General features: G+C 35.1%; 1 protein-coding gene across 2 annotated transcripts; it reads left to right on the top strand.

The window, feature by feature from the left end:
• The first annotated feature begins 2,943 nt into the window (after positions 1-2,943).
• LOC148861110 (uncharacterized) lies at positions 2,944-6,113 on the top strand. Of its 2 annotated transcripts, XR_016095075.1 has the most exons (3): positions 2,944-4,434; positions 4,526-4,763; positions 4,933-6,113. XR_016095075.1 is itself a non-coding variant. In XM_088941852.1 (2 exons), exons 1-2 carry the CDS (start codon positions 3,674-3,676, stop codon positions 4,710-4,712), a joined length of 948 nt encoding a protein of 315 aa, XP_088797978.1. In that variant the 5' UTR covers positions 2,944-3,673; the 3' UTR covers positions 4,713-6,113. The 2 variants fall into 2 exon arrangements, 1 of the variants encoding a protein (XP_088797978.1); XM_088941852.1 differs by having other exon boundaries at positions 4,526-6,113.
• Positions 6,114-18,111: the final 11,998 nt, after the last annotated feature.

Here is an 18,111-nt window from a genome sequence, read left to right as displayed (position 1 = left end):
AACAAACAAACTTAACCAAAAATAAACCCAAATTGATACAACTCGAGTTGGTGGGTTTTCACTAATGGTCAATCGGTTTCGATTGACAAACTATGGACTTGACCAGAGTGATTTGGTTGGTGAAACAACTTGCAAATGAACTAAACCAATCATTGAACGTTCCTAATTTCAACTAAATTTATAATCTAGTATCTAATAAATAACGATAGTTTAATATTCAATAATTATTGAAAATTTATAACAAATATACACAAACATTGAAAATAAGTTTATAATGAAAATATAATAGATATATAATAAAAATACACTAATTACAAAAATATAATAAATACTGAAAATATACTAAATTAGTCAATAAATAGTGTAATCTTAAATAATAGTTTAATCTCTAATAAGTACTAATCAATAAGTTATAAAAAATATATAATTACTAAAAATAAATTTATAACAAAAATACAATAAATACGATAAATTAAATTTCAAAAGTTAAATAATAGTTGTTTAATCTCCAATAATTATTGATAATTTTCTATTAAATAACAAAATAAAAATATATTTATAAATAATTATTGAAAGCATATTTATAAAAAACAATAAATAATTACTGAAAATAAAATAAACATTAATTATAGTATATATAAATATATAATGAATATACACTATTATTGTAAAATTATTACTAATAAATATAATTTTTTGATAGTTATTTTCTATAATTATTAATTGATATAAGTGAAATTAGTTCTTTACAATATTATTTAGTTATTGAAATAACATTGTTATTTAAATTCTTAAAATATTAATTATTTATTGAATTTAACAATCCATAAATTATAATTGTACTAATATTACATAATTCATTATTAATTTTTAAAATATTAAATTATCATTAACTATTTAAAATTTTTCCATGTTAAATATTTTGTTATTTAAATATTTAAATAATATGTAAAATATTTAAAAATTTTCATTATTTGAATTTTAATTATTTTAATGTTATTACATAATATTAAATATTTTGTTATATTATTTAGCTATTTTTAATGTTTTTTATTTAAGATTTTTAGTTATTGAAATATTTAAATAATGTTTTGTTTTTTTAATGTTAATTTTTATTATTTAAATAACATTTAAATTGAATAATTTGTAAAATTATAATTCATTTTGTTACTACATAATTTTATGATAAATTTTGTAAATGTACTGAATTATTAATAATATGAATATTATTAAATCTATTAATTTTTTGTATTTTTAATAAATATTTTAAATCTAGTATATAATTTCCTTATAACATTTAAATAGTTCTAAATTTTTTTATTTGAAATTTTCTTTAAATAGATATAGATAAAAAGTGGGGGAGGGGATAAATAAGAATTAGAGATACTTTAGGAGAGAATCTCTATACCAAATTAGAGATAATTTAAGAAATAAATAGGAGTTAGAGATAATTTAGGAGATAAATAAAAAGTAAAGACAATTTAAGAGGAAATAAGGGAAAGTGGTGCCACTTAACTAAACATCAGAAAAACAAATCCTTCTTTCTTTATGCTTGTTAGAAATAGTTAAGCACATGTGATTTTCTTATTGGTTAAATGGATGATTATGTAAAATTAAAAAAATAAAAAAATCATAAAAATAAAAAGTTAAGAAGGGAGTTTAAAGTAAGGAGAGGACTGCTGACATGGCTGGACTAATTTTAATAGATATATGATAGGGATTACGGGATTACGGAATAGGAAATTAGGAGTTTCAAATTGAAACGAAGGGCAGCGAAACAAGAGAGGGAACTCAGGGAAGGGGTAGATTCAAATCAGGCAGGGGGTTATTTTCGTCAATAAGAAAGACCCAGAGCCCAAGCAGTTTCCTCCTGTGTTGGTCACCGGGTCCGTCATTTGCCCAAACCCATAGGACAGGAGGACAGCACAGCAGGACATCCGTGCACAGGACGAGGCAGACTCTCCTCAGGGCTCAGGATTCAGGTGGGAACTGGGTGGGAAGTAGAGAGGAAAACGAGTCGTAAGTCGTAACGACCGACGCCGGTGATTACGTTACGGTCCCACCCTCAGTCTTTTATCTATCCGCTATCCCCACCACCAACAGACGCATTTATGACCTTTCAAAAAGGAAAGAAATCAGAAGTTGCCGCATTTTGGGCTATATTCGTAATTTCATCGGCGCTTCACGTCCCTTTAATCCTCCACTTCCGAGGCGGACTTTACGCTGAAAAAGAAGAAGAGCGAAGGAAACATCCACAGCAGCGGAGTGGGGGAGAGAGAAAGCAGAGCCGGAGTAATCTGCCATCTTGCGCCCAAAAGAGAAGGCAGTGGAGACCCCTTTGATAGATCGACCGAGCCATGGGTGGTGGTGGAAGCGGATATCCGGCGGTCTCCAGCGCGGTGCCGACGGAGGTGGTGCGAGCGGAGCCGCAATACGTATCGGCTAAGACGTCGATATGGTGGGATATAGAGAACTGCCAGGTCCCTAAGGGTTGCGATCCCCACGCGATCGCCCAGAACATAAGCTCTGCCCTGGCCAAGATGAACTACTGTGGCCCCGTTTCTATTTCTGCCTATGGCGACACTAATCGACTCCCCGCTTCGGTGCAGCACGCTCTCTCCAGTACTGGCGTAGCGCTCTATCATGTTCCCGCTGGTATATACTCACAAAACCCTAGCTTCGTTTCTTGTTCCAATGATTCGATCCGTCCGTGGCGAAGCCTTAACTTCGATTGCCTTCTTTCTGCAAATTTCTCTTCCAAGATCATTTCGTTTTCTTTTAATTGGCTTTTTTATCTATTGGTCATTCAGTTTTATGTGAATCAGTGGTAGGAACCCGATTGAAGTGGTTTTAGTTTGTCTTTGTCATAGAGGTCTGAACGGGATCTTTTTTTATGTTTTCTGAGTTATTTTGTATATTTTCGTCTTGTGTTGATGATTGTAGATGTGGTTCTATCCATCAGCGCGAATTCAACTCTATTTCATTTGTTCATTTATGACTTCATCTGTTAATACTTCTTTATTTGTTTCTCTTCGTTGTTGTTTGTCTCTCTGTTCTTTCTGGTTGATCCGTGAAATTTCTGTAATCGTTTCGAAATTTCACATGATTTCTGTTTGCTTCTGCACCACTTATTGCCGCAGCAAAGAGTGTATGGCTGTGGACCAGTCTTCTTGCCGGAGGATCTCCGCTTTCAAATGGTGGTTCACCACAGCTTGGTAATAATAACAATATATCCAATTCAGACGTTTTAAAAAAGCCAATTGTTGATCCCCTAAATGTAAAGCTGTCTGATTCAATTTCTGAAGGCTTGTCTCTGGGAAGTCAAAAGTTCTCTACTACTGGATGGAGTGGTGATAATAGTAAATATAAAGGGAAACAAAATCGAAGGAATCCAAGTCAACCCAACATATCAAGGGCATCAAGTGCCCCTGTTGGGATTCAAGAAAATCAGACTAATGGAAATTCTCACTCCTCTGGATACACACAACCTAAACATTTTAAGGAAGCTCCTCATGAATTTTTTAGTTCTAATAAGCCTAAACCGCCCTCCTCGAGGGGGCCTTCTCCTATACATCATCCAGGAAACCCTGATTCTTCATGGATACCTGGGAATAGTTTTCCCATCAATTACCAAAATCAATATCCTCAACAGACAAGGCCAAACAACATCCCCATGCAACCTTCCTTAGCTCCTGGTAATTTGTTTCCACCAAATCCTAGTACTTATGGTTCTCATCAGGTACCACCAATGCCTGATGGCCCCCCCTTTACATCAGGTCCTCGTACAAATGTGCAAGATATTGGTAGGATAAATATATCTGAGTACACCAACAGCATCCAAACCCCTCCTAGTTTTCAGCAACGAAATGGAGGAGAGCCAAGACCTAACTCTATGATGGGTTCCCCAAATCATGTGCTACAAAATGGACACATTTTGCATAAAACGCCTCCATTTTGTAGTGACATAATGAGTAGTAGATACCCTCCTTGTGGACCTGAGTGTCCTCCCTCATCCTCTGCAATGAGTTCGAGTGCTGTCTCCAGTAATGGAGTCTGGGGGACTCCAGGATGCCCACAGCCTTCTGAATATGTACAAGGTCTTATAGGGGTTGTCTTGCTTGCCTTGAACACCCTAAAAAACGATATGATGGCGCCAACTGAAGCAAACATATGTGACTGTATTCGACATGGAGATCCGAAGCACAGAAACACTGATGTAAGGAAGGCCCTGGACTATGCCATTGAACAGCAAATGGTTGTCAAACAAATTTTAGGTGCATTACATTATTATGTTGGTAAGAATGAGAGGTTATGGAAGTGCATTGACCCTTTAGGTGGTAATCCTAAGCAATATCCAAAACCAATATGGGATGGAATCCAGAAATTTCTATATTCTCCAGTTGGACGTTCTGCAATCATGGCTTCTCAATGCAGGTATTTTCATGAAGATACTTGGAATTAGTTTTACTTTCTGGAGTTGTATTTATGAATTATGATCACAACTCTGTTATTTCATTCCCAACAGGTACGAAGCAGCTAGTATTTTGAGGAACATGTGCTTGAAAGATCTTGTCTTGGGTGACGTACTCAAGATTTTGAATATGGCAATTACCAACAAAAAGTGGATCATCCCTCATCAATCTGGCTGGCAGCCAATCACCATTGCCCTTGTAGAGACTGAAACAGATGCTGCTACCAGAACTAGCTTTTGATTTTAATCAAAGACTAGTTATGGTAGGAAAAGGGACCTGAAGATATTAAAGGTACAGCTATGATTATTTTGATTTGATAACTGTTGCGAGGGTCTCTTTTTGCACAGTGGATTACGAAAGAAAATATGGTAGAAACCGACTTTAAGAGTGTGAATGAGAAGATTCAAATATGGATACTTCTTAGTTTTCTTTTTGATTGTTGATACTTCATGGGTGTTAGGAGGAAGGTAGCAGGTAATGCGTTAAAGGGAGAAACACAGTGCCGGAATTACAGAATTGCAGCGTAGGATGCTTTTTCAATCATAGAAACAATTTAGCAAAGATGCCAGACTTGGGTTAATGATGTTAATTTTCAGTCATCCATCAGTTCTTTGGCCGTCATCATGAATATGCCCAATTGGATTGAATATACAAACTTTTCTCTCTATTTAGAAGAAGTCTTCTACATAGATGCCCTGAGGAAGTTTCAGGTGAATCATCTGATCCTGTACAAGTTCCATTATATAAATTATCAAGAGGATGGTATGATGGTGTACTGCCAAGTTCTCTCCAAGTACTGACGGATATTAGTTAAACAAAAAGTGGGGTCAGGACTCAGGACAGAGATGTACAAATCCCAAAGGGGATTGTCTTCGTTATGTGATCTTTTTCAACAAGGTTCTGGAAGTGTTCCTTTCTTTCTGGACCAAGAAATCAGCTTATACTAAAAGGAACAGAAACACTATGTAGGCTGTTTGAGAAGATTGGAATTAAGGTTGAACCGGTGTTCTTTTAAAGAAGAAGCCTTTCTGTATATTAAAACCAGTATCAATTTACTGAAAGGTATCAGATAGGTTTTGACTTATTAGACTTTAGGACATTGCTGTAGATGCATAGTACAAGAAATTTCAGCTTTTGTCTGCAGTCATCCCATCAAGCAGTTGCATTTATCAGAAGCCGTGAATGTATTCAGTGCGGATAACCATTTTTCCAACAAAAAGTATCAAGATATATATACAATTACATCAATCAGTTGCTGTGATGACATGAAAGGCACAACTTACATTTGTTGATGAATAGCTGCAGTCATCAAGAGCCATTAAGGTATGCAGATATAAATACCATCACACTGTTAAGAGCCATGAATGTGCTGGTAAATGTCGTTGAATCAACCAGTTTCCATCATCAGAAATTCAGAAGCTAAGCCATGAAGTTTGAGTGACAAATGTTGGTGAGGACGCTCAAAATTAAATGTTTACGGTGAACATCTATTTTGCTTCATCTTTTTATTCTCCTTTAGATTCAGGTGCTTGTTTTAAATATCCTTGTAGATACATGTATGTACACTCTTGTGGTGGCGAAGGGTATTTTGATTTTGGCAAAGGGTATCGAAATGCACATTTATCTATTGTTTTTCTTTAATGGCTATTTCCTTTTTCTTTTGATCTAGCTTGTCGAATGTTTGATATAATGGAACTTGATATATTACTAACAGAGGCAACGGGATTCCCTGCAAGAAAAAACTCTGCACACACACTGCAAGGATGGGATACTGGCTGCATGATGGAAAATGGGAACATTTTCCAATGAATTTAACATATATGTATGGGAGATATTCCTAATTTGCAACAGGATGCCATGTGCATATATATTTTACTTGACGGAGAAGGCAGTATACTATGATCTATCTGAATCTAATTATAGAAATTCTTCTATGAGTTATGATCTATCTGAATCTTATTATAAAAGTTTTTGTGATTCAAATGACCTTATAAATTATTGTAGAAATTTGATATGCTAGAGAGTGCAATGGCAACTCGGGGCTCATGTATCCCCTAACCTGAATATTTGTTAGTTTTTTGTTGAATTGAATACTATGATATCAATGCAAAAAAATTGTGTATAATTGATATGTTATAGAGTGCAGACAACTGAATTGTTTCTGGTTTGTACTAAGTTCCTTGCATTATTGTTGTTCCTCTCCAATCTAAGGAGGCATGTGATCAAATCCATGGAATTGCAGACTCTTCATGGTATGGTCAATGGGGGTGCTCCGTGCCTATTATTGTTAAATTTAAGTATCATATATTCCAAGTGTACCCTGATTTGCATTCCTATTATTGTTAAATTTAAATATCATATATTCTATTTTAATCTTCCTTATTTTATAACATTAATTTTTAAGGCATTTGTCTATAAGCCTAATTTTACATTTAATCATTCATTAGTTTCATCAATTAAAACAATATCATTATTATCAAAGAACATGCAACAAGGGTGTTGAAATCAGTTAGTTACTCCCAGTTTTTTATTTGTTTTTCTGCTCTGTAGTGCTGCAAGGGCACTCTTGTAATTCCTTTTATTTTTTATTATTAGTTGGGATGCCCTAATATAAAAGCTAATAGCTGGCGTTGCCAGCCATATGTTTTGAATCCAAATTTTTTCTTCTCTCTTCCCTTTCTCCCTTCCTCTCCTCTCTTCCTTCTTCTCTGATATCTCTAGCTTGGAAAACATGGTATCAAAGCAGGCTTTTTGAAATTAGAAAGAGTGTGATAAGTTTTTATTTTGGCTTCTCCTTGTGGATCGAATCTGATTAAGAAATAGATTGGACTAATCTGAAGGGGGTTCTACTAGTCTTCTTCCCTTCTTCCTTGGCCGTGTGCCAAGAAACCCTTAAAAGGAATGGAAATCTGATGCTGCAAAGGCAGATCTTTCTTTTGTGGATCGTGTGATCCTCTCTTGTACCCAGGTAAGCAGTTTTTGGAGGTCTAGATGACCTGAAACTGCTAGGTCTCTTTGAACCATGGATCGTGTGATCCTGATTTTATTTTTTTACCCAGATAACTGGACGGTGTAGGTCTAAATGACCTGTAACTGTAAGACAGTGGTTGACTATCTTTCTTGGAAACTTTTCTAGTAGCTAGCTGTGTATCCAAGAAAAGTGATGAAAGGGTACATACAAAGTCAGCCTAGCTCCAGAATTTCCCCTTTTTGTTTCTGAACTGCCTTTCAGCAATGTGCAAACAAGCTGATTTGTGTGGTGTCCCTAAAATTTATACTTGACTGAGACTGAATTGAGGATTGAACTCAACTGAACTGTGGCTGAATTGAATTGGGGATTGAACTGTGGCTGAACTGGGGGTTGAATTGACTGAATTGTAATTGAACAGTGGCTGAACTGAACCACTATGAACTGAACTGTTAATGAATTGTGGTTGAACTGTGACTGATTTTGAATAGAACTGATCTAGAAACCTAAGTCTTATAACATGTCATCCGAGGATTTTATCCTATTTAGTGGGTCCTCTATTCAAGGTGGAGTTAGTGGGGGATTTGACATGAATTTCCCTATGACTGTGATACTTTTTGATGGTCTTAACCTAGAATGGTTGAGGAGAATTAAATTATACATAAAGGTAGGCTATATTAATGGTAAAACTAAAGAACCAAAGTCTCAGGGGGTAAAGCATGATGGGTGAGATCAAGAAAACAACATGGTGATATCATGGTTGTTACTTTCTATGTTGCCTCTAATCAGGAAGACTTTCATGTGGGTTGTTGAAATAGTTGTTGAGATTTGGGAGTAGGCAAAATCTACCTATTTAGAGCAACATCATTATACCAAAATATACCAGTTGCAAGCTGCCTCCTATACTTTTAAGTAGGGGGAGAGGACCTTAACCTATTATTCAAATTTGACTTCAATTTGGAAAGATCTAGATCACTATCAAAATACAGAACATTGATTGGAAGTGTGATGCTAATGCTAAGGTCTATAAGTCTCTTGTTTCCCAACAACAAGTTTTTGCCTTCCTTTCCAGATTGAACCTTGTATATGAATCCCTTAGATCTCAAATATTAAGAAGTAAAGATCTTCCTTCAGTACAAGAAGTGTATGTGCTAGTACAGTTCAAAGAGAGTAGGCAAAGTGTGATGAATGGCTCCGAGGTGGAGTAGATTGCCTTAGTGGCTAAAGGGAGTATGGGTGTAGGAGGCAATAATTCCTTTTAGAAGGGTGTCTTCTAGAAGAGAGTGGATGATTAGGATAAGTTATGGTGTATTCATTGCCAGAAGGCAATGCATACTCGAGATACTTGTTGGGACCTCCGTGGAAAGCCAAAGTGGGCCCAGGAGTTGAGTAAGAAATCAAATCAAAATAAGAAGCTGGGACAATAGAGCTAGAAAAAGTTCAATGCAACAAAGTTAGCCTCTTAGGAGCCTCAGTCATATATTGCTATTAACTAGGATTGCCCATCCTATCGATCCCTGGGAAGATATTATTAATTTTTTCCTTGACCACTTGGACCTGCATGAAAGAGCAATATGCCAAATGGATTCCATTCCTCTTGCCTTGACTTCTTTTGCATCTAGTTCAAGTAATGGTAATCCTGTCACAGTTTTCCATGTGTCTTCCTATTCATCTGATTCTCCTTAGATAATTGATTATGGATCCTCAAACCATATGACAAGTAAGTCACATTGTTTTCAGTCTTATCAACTTTTATCTGGTAGGGACAAAGTGAGATTGGCTGATGGTTTTTTTTCCACTATAGCTGGTCAAGGAACCATAACCTTTCCTTTTAGACTTGTCATTTCTAATGTATTACATGTTCCGAAATTACCTATAAATTTATTTTCTATTAGTAGCATTACAAATTCATTAAACTATTTAGTAACATTTTTCCCCTCTTCTTGTGTTCTATTGGATTTGGACTCAATGAAGATAATGGTAGAGGTCGTATGGTGGATGGTTTCTACATGTTGGAGAACAAAACTAGTCTTGCGGTCATTGTGCCTACGAGTCAGTTTAGTATGAGTCAAGTTTACCTATGACATAGTCGTTTGGGTCATTTATGTTTTGAGTTGCTAAAGGTCTTACTTTTGGATTTATTTAAATCAGTGTCAGTGTATAAGTTCAAATGTTAACTTGTTAGTTGAGCTAACATTATAGAAATAATTTTTCTTCAAGAAATAATAAATTTGATTTTCCTTTCCATATTGCTTATTATGATGTTTGGGGCTTTGTTACTTTACCATTTGAGCTTGGCTATAAATATTTCATTACCTTTATTGATGACTATTTTAGATATATATGGATGTATTCCGTGAGGTCCAAGGATGAAGTATCAAAGATTGTAAAAGATTTCCGACACATGATATTCACCCAATTTCAGATAGATTCAAATTTTCTATTTTGATAATGTCAAAGAGTATCAAAGATTATTCATCCACCATTTGTTTGAAGTGGCTTGTGGATTACTCATCCGTATCAATGTTCTAAAACGTTTTTAGTTAGATGTTGTGTTATGTGCTATTTATCTCATCAACTGTATGCCATTACAATGTACTTCTCCGTAATATTTATCATACTATTACAATTGTTATTAATTGGTATTAAAAGTAGGAATTTTACTTTTTATGTTTTTACTAATTTTAATAATATTAGATTATTTTTTATCAATTACTTATCATGAATTTTAGTTCTCTTATGTGTTTGTTTTATATTTTTATAGTACTTTTAATTTTTTAGTCATTATTAATTTTTGAATTCATCCATTAATTTTTTATCAATACGTATTAGCTATGGTTAAATTGATGACATGTTAAATTAATTCGTATTATTAATTTATATTTTGCTTAAAAATTTAAAAAATATTATTCTTAATCAACATTGTAGATTATCTCACATTGTGTATCCGAGATAAATAGAATGAGAACATAGAGTGTGGCCTAAACTACACCACACATCCTACAGAACACCTATATCGGTTTGGTGTGGTTCAAACTACTTGTTTTTATTCACAGAACAAAACACCTATCTTTTATTGAATTTAGAACAACAAACAAAAACTTCTATACATGGGTTAGATGAAAAGAAAAGTTCACCAAATCCAATACACCTCTTAATGTAATTATTACACTTTTAGATGTTAGATGTCAAAGCAATCAAACAATGTAACCCTAAATTTCCCCATTAGTGTTGAATGTTGGGAATGGGATGATGGGTTTTAGTGGGTCAATTCCATATCCCCACCATTAGTTAAAGTGATGGAGTTTGTGAAGGCTTGGGCAAGATTGGGAGTAGGTCATATCAGATATCAGGTTCCAAATACCAGAATTCACTGTAGTTGCATATACTAGACTTTGCTCCTCCTTTTACTCGATTTCCTTCATTTTTTTTTCATCTTTTCACATCCTATATGGTTGGTTCTATGGAATCTTTGTCCTCCATTTTGTTACTTTGAAGCTTAGTCTGGAAAGAGTACAAATACAAATACGTATAGTGCAAATGCATAAAAAATACAAGGTTTTGCACTCTACATAGTTGTATTTGTATTGTTTTCAAACAGAACTTTTGCAAATTAAAGTGGAAAGGATCCATCGTATTGATGCTCAAATTTTGTGGAATAAGGTGGGCGAATTTCAATTTTTTTTCTCCCTTTCAACTGATCGAATTTCTTATTTAGAAAATTATATTTTTAAGGATTAATCTTGAACCATAAACTGAACCAGATCTGAACAAAAGCAGTATGAGAATTATACTTGATACGAAGAAGTAATATCTCCCAATGGAGGTGTTCACGTCCAATGAAGGATTTAAAGGCTGCTCCCACTGAAAATGACGCAGTGTAGGATGGAGTAGAATCAGCTGTGTTATTCTCAAAGAACCTAGTCCTTTGCAAGAAATAACAAGGTGGCACGTGAGCACACTTTCTTATCAATCATTTTACAAAGAATTGATATTAAGATCAAATCTTGACTTCTCCCATTGAATTGAGATCGAACTGGCAAGGTAGGTGGCAAGAAAGAATTCTGCAGGGTTGCTTGATTTTTTCTTCTGTGATTTTAGCACTAAAGAGGATGTGAGTATGTGTCTTTTAAAGGCTGCCGCCCTTTCCTTTTTTTGTAACCCTAAATGATCAACTTCTAATCCAATTAGGAGTTGTTGATCCAAATATTTGGATTAGACATCCCTTTAGGTGATAAGGATAAGCCTTTATCTTATTTGTAGATTAGATCAACATTCTCCTAATCTTATTAAGAGGTTTCCAGATTCAATTCACATATAGATCTGGACTCTCTGATAGGATATGGTTATTTTATCTGCTAATCCATTTAAGAATTCGCCCTATATTTAAACTAATTAAATAGTTCAGTTTGAAATGGGCTTTAGGCCCATTAAGGTCCAGTGCTCACTTAGCCTTCTTAACTACTGCCTAGTTGGGCTTTCTTGTATGACGTGGGACCCAAGTATTAATCTACACATCAGCCACATGGGTTCAGTCCAACATTTGTTTGTTACAAGGCCTGATCGAATACACTGTTATGGACAGTACACCCATTGAAATCCATCAAATGGGCTCTATGGCCCAACACTTACCCTAAGTGGTCATTGGGCAAAGCCACCTTGTAACATACAGGGGCTGTGGGCAGATGCAAGATTAGCCCATCGGGTACTATCACCAATGGTCTTACACTCAACCTCTCAGCCCATAATGATTATACACTGCCCGACAAGAGAAGACCTCTCCCTCGACTGCAAGGAACAGTGTTGCAATCTCTACTTATATGGATCTCGGGAATTAAAACATTTTGCAAACATTTTAGAAACCATAATATATATATATAATATTTTGCAAAACAAATCTCAATGATTGAAATCAACTGTCGGTAGTCTTGGTTTCCATCAGAGAGTGCATCCCTGATCATTACATTTGTCTGACAAATGGGCTGATCCTGTCACTATGCTTACCCATTCAGATGAATTCTCAGAGTGTCCCAACATATATAGGTTTTGACCCCCACTAAGGATCTCACTGATTGGTACATCAAAGACGTCCAACCAACACATAGTGCAATATCATAATCGAGTCTAGGGGTCGGGTGTAATTTTTTAGTTTTGCCCATTAATCTCCAAGGTCCAGGGCAATATTGAAAATCTGGTCCGGTTCAAAGATTCAATTGATCCTACATTGCATGTACCTAGGGTCTCACCCTGACAGCTGAGACAGGCCACCCCAACCGACTTGGTGGCACATCAGTGTCAGCCTTATCGGGATAGGCCTCCCCAGATCGACCCACTGGCTGTGAACATTTTAAACTAACATGAGTCTCATTAAGTGTCTAGTTTAAGGGTATTACACAGAAATATACCAAGGGAACATGAATCAAATATGTACTTTTATTCATTTATAATAAACTCATAATGTACATCATTCTGATTGAAGCTAAGGGCATACAAAACTATCCAACACTCTACATAGTTGTATTTGTATTGCTTTCAAACTGAACTTTTGCAAATTAAAGTGGAAACGATAAGATGCAAAAATGGAAAGTTATTTTGTTTTCCAATACAAAAATAAAATAAAGAATATAATAATATGAGATTACATGGCATAGAAATTAAACATAAACAACTTGTGAGGGGGTTTTACCAAATTAAACATGAGCACCTCATCTGATTTTGCCCATCAATCTCCAAGGTCCAAGGAAATACTGGAAATTTGGTCCGGTTCAAGGGTTCAAGTAATTCTACACTGCATGTGCCTTGGGTCTCACCCTGGCGGCTAAGACAAACTATCCCAACAGTTGGCAGCACACCAGTGTCAGTCTTTGCATGATAAATCTCCCCAACTTATCCAACGGCTGTGAACATTTAAAACCAAAACAAGTCTCATTAAGTGTCTAGTTTTAGGGTCTTACACAAAAATATACCACGCAACATGAATCAAACATGTATTTTATTTATTTACATTAAATATCAAAAGTACATCAACATTGATTGAAGCTAAGGGCATACAAAAACTGTCCAACATGTTATTATGGTGTGTTTCTGAGTAATACCCTTAAACTGGACACATATGAGACTCGTGTTAGTTTAGAATCTTTACAACTATTGGATAGATCGGGGGGAAATTTATCCTGCCAAGGCTGATACTGATGTGCCGCCAAGTTGGTTTGGGTAGCTTGTCTCACTTGCTAGGGTGAGACATGAGGTACATGTAGCGTGAGTTTTCTTGAAACCCTGAATCGAACCAGAATTTCAGTATTGCCATGGACATTAAAGATAGATGGTCAAAACTGAAATGTTACACTTGACCCCTACATTCAATTATGATACTACACTAGGTGTCGGATTGAGTTGTCTTTGATATGCCAATCAGTGAGATCCTTAGAGGGGGTCAAAACCTGGGTATGTTGGGACAATCCAAGAATTCATCTGACTGAGTGATCATAGTGACATGATCAACCTTTTTGTCGGAAAAAGTGAATGATCGATGATGCACTATCTCTGATGGAAACTTAAACTGCCGGTAGTTGATTTCAACCGTTGAAATTTCTTTTGCAAAATATATTTATATATTTATATATATTATGGTTTCAAAATGTTAGTAAACTGTTTTAATTCTCGGGATTCGTGTGAATAGAGAGTACAACACTGTACCTTGCAGCTGAGGGAGATGTCATATCTTGTCAGGCAGTGTTTGATCATTATGGGCTGAGAGGTTAAGTGTAAAACCATTGATGATAATACCTAATGGACTAATCTTGCATCTGCACACAGTCCTTGGGTTTTTATAAGATGGCTTGACCCAATGACCATTTAGTATAAATGTTGGCCCCATTAAGAGCCCATGGTGATGGACTCAGGGGTTCACTGCCTCTTATAGTGAATTTGGCAAGGCCTTGTAATAGAAGGTTGGTTGAACCCATGTGACTGATGCGTAGATCAATGTTTGGGTCCTACGCCGTACAAGGATAACCAACTGGGTAGCAGATTGAGGGGCCAGTGAGCAGATGAACTTAATGGGCCTAAAGCCCAATTCGAACTGGCTTAATGAGATTAGTTAAAAGAAGGTGGTTCTGAGATTTAGATCAACAGATAGGATAATGGATTATCCTTATCCACTCAAAGTGTCCAAATCCAAATAAAGATTTGGATAAGAAAACTCCTAATTAGATTATGAAGACTGATTTTTATCTACAGATAAGATAATGAATTATCTTTATCTCTTAAAGAATGTTTAGATTCAAATAGAAGATTTGGATTAGAAAACTCCTAATGGGATTAAGAGAACCTCTCTTTAAGGCTATAAATAGAAGAGCAGGGCGAACCTCCAGATCATCTAATAGACTGTTGATTTTCAGAGATAGACAATACAGTTTGACTACTCTTTTCTTCTCTCCTGCTCTTGCCGCCATAGTAGTTCGATATCCACCTGTGGAAGCGGTCAAGGTTTTTGTTATTACCTTTTGGTAGAAAAGGTAATATGAAGTCGTACTCACTAGCCCTCCATCACATTATTGCTGAAGAATTCGGTTCTTGCTGATGAGCCGTCCTATTGATTTTACTTCATCCTGCACCATGTCATCTTCGGCAGAAACAGTTTTTGGATTTTTCCTTGGGGATAAACACCTTAATTGGAAGTTATTATTACTTTGTATCAGGTATATCCCTCCACTCTCTTTTGATTTTAGATCTGGTCCGGTTTAGTTTTAAGATTGATCATTGAAAATGCAGTTTTCTAAAATAGAGAAAATAATTCCCACATGGGAGAGAAATTTTTGAAAATTCGCCAAACCTTCCTGCAGGCTTCAGCCATGTATATGATGAATCTCTCATCCCTTTAGAAAGATCACCCCCTTAGAGGCTTAAGGGTTAACTATCTAAACTCTCTCATTCGGGATGGCATAGGCCTTAGCTAGGTTTTAGGTGTTGCTCTCCCCCTACCACCCCAATCCCATATTGGCTTAAATAATTCACATGAAAACTATGATGACAAGCATCTCCTTCTTCTACCATATCCCACGATTAGAAACAAGGTGGTTTATTTATGGACACGGCCGATTCTAATGGACGGACTATATCAGAAACTAGTATAAAAAGAAGCCCCATGGGCCATGGTATAAATTGAACCCAAACTTCATGACCTAATAGCTAAAATGGGCACTTTGCGTCCTTTCAGATGCATGAAAAATACAATATGCAAACTCTCAAGCTCTCCATGGTAGGTCTGTCATATCTCTTCCCCCTATTCCTTCTAATATATAATTGAAATACTAATAAATAAATAAAATATGATCAAACCATTTTTTTAGAAGTATCCTGAAATTCTGTGATTAAGAAAATATCCTGTAGTGGGGAGGAAAAACCTAGGCAGCTTCCGAGTGCAAATTGGACAAGTTTAGGTTGGGCATTTTTTTTATTGAAAAAACCTAGGTTGAGCATTGGATGCAAGAGTATCGGAAAAAATAATTATTGTGTAGTCATGAAAATAATTGCTTTTCTTAGTTGGTAAGTATGAAGATCTGAAAAATATTATTCTTTATAATAAATAAAAAATTAGGAGGCCATGGCTATTGACCACTACTGCCAATCGTTAGCGGGTGCATTGGTCGATGCATCAATAACTCATTTTACTTTTGATCTCCGCTATACCTCTTATTAATTATTGGAGGCTGTATTTGGTTTGAAGGAAAAGAAGGGACAGGTAGAAAAACCCTGTAAAGATTTCCCTGCCTTTTCCTTCAAAAGCAAACACAGCCTTAAGTTTTCAAAACTGTTTTAATTATTCAATCTCTCTTTGGAACCCGTGCGATGCATAGAAGTTATTGGACATTTTGACTTGCTGGAGTCATTCTTACTCCAATTGAAGCCTTAGATGAAGTTTGGGAGTGTTTATTTGAAAAATAAGTGATTATTTTAATAAATGTTCATAAGAATTTGGTAAAAAAGCACTAATTTCAAATGGGTAGTATAGGCATTTCCAAAATGATGCGATGGATAGGTCAGAAAGTCCAAAATTTAGCCTTCTTAAATAAGTGTTTATTCTTTTTCGGGCTTATTTCCCAAAGTTGAATAATAAGTGTTTATTGGTGTAGTCACAACCTAGAATAAATGCTTATTCAAATTAGCGCTTATTTTTAGGCATGGCCAAACTTAGCCTTAACAAGGCCATTACTCTACCTAAAAACATATAGGCATTATGAAAATAAGCTAATTAAATTGATTTAATAATCAATATAGACATTGTACGTTTAAATAATTTACCAATTAATTTAAATTAATTCTCTGGTGTAGGTCACTAGGGAGTGTCGATAAACATAGATCCATCCCTCTTCAACTCTCATGTTTCATTTGAAAGTTGTATGATTTCCTGGTTGTAGTAATTTAAATCTTTGAATCTTTATTTACCAAAAAAATATATTATTACGCTAATTAAACTAATTCAATAATTAACAAAGGCATTATGGTATTTGATGCTGTTTGATATGAGGTGTTCCGAATCATGATCGCAGTCAGATAGTCCTATCAATTAGTGAAGTTGAGGTAGAAGGATGAAATCACGCACCAAGATCAAGATTTGAAATCAAGAAAGAGGATCAGAGGCTTGATGAGTTGTTCCCCAGGTAGGCATTTCGACGCTCAAGTTAGTAATGAGAGATGGGCGGTCAAGCTGAGCAATTGAGAATAATGCTGGTCTGAGAAAGAGAAGTAGAGTAACAATATGGGAGTCTGAAGAGTTAAGAATCCCTTACCTTGAGCGGGTGTTACCTATTTATAGATGAAGATTCATGTCCGATTCAGATGAGTCTCTTAAGGTTGTCGGGATTAGGTTACCTGCTGAGGTATTCAGGATAAGTCATCTTTCCTAGCGGAGTTGTCTTCCTTATCCATATGAGACTCCTCTTCTTGGTTGCGCTTATCCATCTTACATGGTGTCAACTTGGTTGAGGAGATGAGATGGTCACGAAGGCTGCCATGTGGCACGCGAAGCCAACTCAACCATAACCCAAACAATATTTTTGTCTATATGTTAAGGGAGACTGATTGCATGGGTATCCAATCGAGGAGATGGATCATAAAATGTAAGGAATAACCTTATAACCCAGAGTCCCATAGATCAAAGCATGTTTTCCCCATTTTTACAACATGCAAATGCCTAAGAAGCATCACAACTATCATTTTCAAACAATAATTTATAATTTCTTTTAACGGTAAGTGATACTAATTACTGTTAACTATAATTAATAGTAATTTCTTTAAATTATAATTTATGCTAAATAATTTTGTATAATTGTAATTTATAATTTTTGTGAAAAGACTTAACAATAGTTTCTATTAAATATAGTTCTATTAATAATTAATATTGATCATAACTAAATTAATTTCCCACCAATATCGAATACTTATCCAAATTTAAGTATTTTATCTATCAATTCCATGAAATAATTAATAAAATTAATTATTTAATTTCATTAATAATTAATTTAATTAAAGTTAATTATTTATTCTTTAATAAGTACCTTAATTTTACTTAAGTTTAACTAAAGTTATCTAAATATAATTATTTAATATTTAAATTAATTAAAACTAACATAATAAAAATTATAATTAAATAGAAATTTGTTTACTATA

This window comes from Nelumbo lutea, chromosome 4 (genome assembly GCF_056320005.1).
Source record: "Nelumbo lutea isolate HS-2025 chromosome 4, American lotus-T2T, whole genome shotgun sequence".
Classification (NCBI taxonomy): Eukaryota; Viridiplantae; Streptophyta; class Magnoliopsida; order Proteales; family Nelumbonaceae; genus Nelumbo; species Nelumbo lutea.
The sequence above is the reverse complement of the archived record's forward strand: the minus strand, read 5'-3'. Positions and strand labels throughout refer to the sequence as shown.